The sequence below is a fragment of the Austrofundulus limnaeus genome, unplaced genomic scaffold (genome assembly GCF_001266775.1).
Source record: "Austrofundulus limnaeus strain Quisiro unplaced genomic scaffold, Austrofundulus_limnaeus-1.0 Scaffold718, whole genome shotgun sequence".
Taxonomy (NCBI): Eukaryota; Metazoa; Chordata; class Actinopteri; order Cyprinodontiformes; family Rivulidae; genus Austrofundulus; species Austrofundulus limnaeus.
The window spans coordinates 8,309-10,720 of NW_013953120.1; the positions used below are offsets into that span (position 1 = coordinate 8,309).

The 2,412-nt window shown below is 49.6% G+C and overlaps 1 protein-coding gene across 1 annotated transcript in view; it reads left to right on the top strand.

Moving 5' to 3' along the window:
• LOC106532115 (protein FAM122A) overlaps positions 1–1,295 on the top strand; it is a gene marked incomplete in the record, with an annotated part of 9,597 nt that extends 8,302 nt beyond the window's left edge. Inside the window, 4 exon segments of the mRNA XM_014028119.1 lie at positions 579–643; positions 723–778; positions 985–1,069; positions 1,149–1,295. Of these exon segments, the coding sequence (XP_013883573.1) occupies positions 579–643; positions 723–778; positions 985–1,069; positions 1,149–1,272 (330 nt within the window).
• Positions 1,296–2,412: the final 1,117 nt, after the last annotated feature.

The window sequence follows — 2,412 nt, forward strand, 5'->3', positions numbered from 1 at the left end:
GGATCACAGTGATCCAGTTTGGATATGGATCACTGTAATTCAGTTTGGATCTGGATCACAGTAAATCCAGTTTGGATCTGGATCACAGTAAATCCAGTTTGGATCTGGATCACAGTAAATTCAGTTTGGATCTGGATCACAGTGATTCAGTTTGGATCTGGATCACAGTGATCCAGTTTGAAGCTGTTTCTGTTGGATCACCTTCTTGCAGCAGCTGATCCAGATTCTCTGTAAGTACAGTTTGTTTAGATTAGATCAGCTTCTAAATCCAGATTACAGATCAACTAAAATACACTGTTGATCAGAGCTGCCAAATCTAGATCCAGATAATCCACGATCTAATCCTGATCAGATGTTTCAGAATAAAAGCCTGATTGATAAAGGGAGAKATTTAAATTAATGCAGATTAGAAACTTWGAGATTTTTCCTTGTGACTCTTTAATTCCAGGTTAGTTTCATTGTTATTTAGAGGAGTTGTTTGTCTACAGATTCAGAGTTAATCCAGAGCGTTAATCCAGATTAGCTCTTCAGATTAGACCTGGATCTGGTCTGAGTCTGGTCTGTTTTCTGTCGTTCAGTGGAATCCATCGCAGGACAGCGGCGTCACGCCCAACTCCTCTCCGAGCCCCACCCGCAGGTTCAGGTTTGTCCAAACCCAGAGGAGCGCCTTTATTCTGAAAGTTCCTGTGTGAGTGTGTGATGTTTGTGTTGACGTCCTGCAGACCTGCGGTCAGCGCCGCCGTCAGATGGCCCGTGTTAACGCCGCTGAAGAGAAAAGGTAAATCCCACCTGAAGCTGTGTCTCTGCTGACGGTTGGGTTTTTATCCTACAAACTTCTGATCAGGCGGGAATAAACTCAGCACTTTTATTTTGAAAAGCTGTCCTTGTTTGCAGACGACACTGCTCTGTAGTGAGAGTAGGGAGCAGGTGGATGTTTGTTCTGGTGATAAGAACATCTAAATACCTGAACCGTTTGTTTCTCAGGAGGGGTGGACTCAGACGGACCTCCAAAAAAGCTCTTTGTTGCCGGGGTAACAGACCCCGCCCACCGCAGCAGCTACACCATCAGGTGAGTTCCACCTGAGACACACGASCTCCGGACACCTGGTCCAACCTGAAAACTCATCCTGGTTCTCCGTCCTCCTCAGTGTCTCTCAGTCGACGGTGAATTCTCCTCCTGTGGGAGGGGCCAACCCACAGCCCCGCCCATTGTCTCTGTCTCCACCCCCTTCCTTCACCCCATTCACGTCCCAGCAGCACCCGGGACACTAACACTGTGGGTCCACCTTCTAACCAATCAGCTGCCAGCATCACTGTAAGCCCCGCCTCTTCCTGTAAACAACCTTGACGGACAGACTGTTCCTGCTCTCGGGTCTCTCAGTACTTCGGCTGCTAAACAGGCCACGCCCACTGCAGGTAACCTGTGACTGACCTGAGGACACGCTGGAAGTGTCGTCAGGCAGAACACCTGTGTGCTACCTGAGCGCAGTGGATCCACCGGTGGCCAGGTAAACAAAACCAGAAGCCCGGTTCATCCAGAAAACGTGGGACCAGTTAGACCTGCAGTCGAGACTTCACATCGGATCAGGTCCACAGTTTCATAAAGGTGAACCAGGTGCATCCAGGTGATGAAACCAAACAGAACTTCAGCAGAATCTCACTTCTGGTTTTTATTGAGCAAACGTGGAGATGATCTAGAGTCCTGCAACAAATACATCAACCCCCAAAACACCGAGCAGTGTGAAGCAGGTGAGCTGAAGCTTCCAGGTGGGTCCTGGTTTTCAGCCGGACCTCGCAGCAGAACTGGTCTTTCTGTTAATAGTGTGAATATTTCTGTAACCATGAAAGGAGAAACTTTGTTCTTCCCTCCTGTGAGCTCCTCAGTCATGTTTGAGGACAACTACCTGAGCAGCAGGTGGCGCTGTGGGCTGCGGTCCAGTCTGGTCTTTACATTAAAACTGGTTCCAGTCCTGATCCAGCAGAACTCTGTGGGTTTCTGGACTGTCTCGGTCTGGCTCATGGCCGTAGAGGAACCATCATCGTAGCATCAAGACCGGAACCAGTTTTTGTTTGAAATAATGTCCCGATGTCGTCTTCTGCYATTTTTGCACATATTCACCGTTCCGTGTTTTAAAGCTTCATCGTCTCGTCAGTGTACGGTGGAATGGAGCGGACCACCCACAGGTGGGGGTTCTGTTGGGATCTGGGGGGTCTCAGCAGACATGGTCCGTGGTTTCAGGATCCAGCTTCTTGCACTTTGACAGTATTGTAATTATTCTTGGCTCATCGTCGTGCCTCCACGTCATTTCAGAGGGTCGGGGGGTCAGGTCCAAGCCCCGCTCAGAGGGGTTTCTGCACCTGTCCCACCAGGGGGGTCAGGTCCAAGCCCCGCTCAGAGGGGTTTCTGCACCT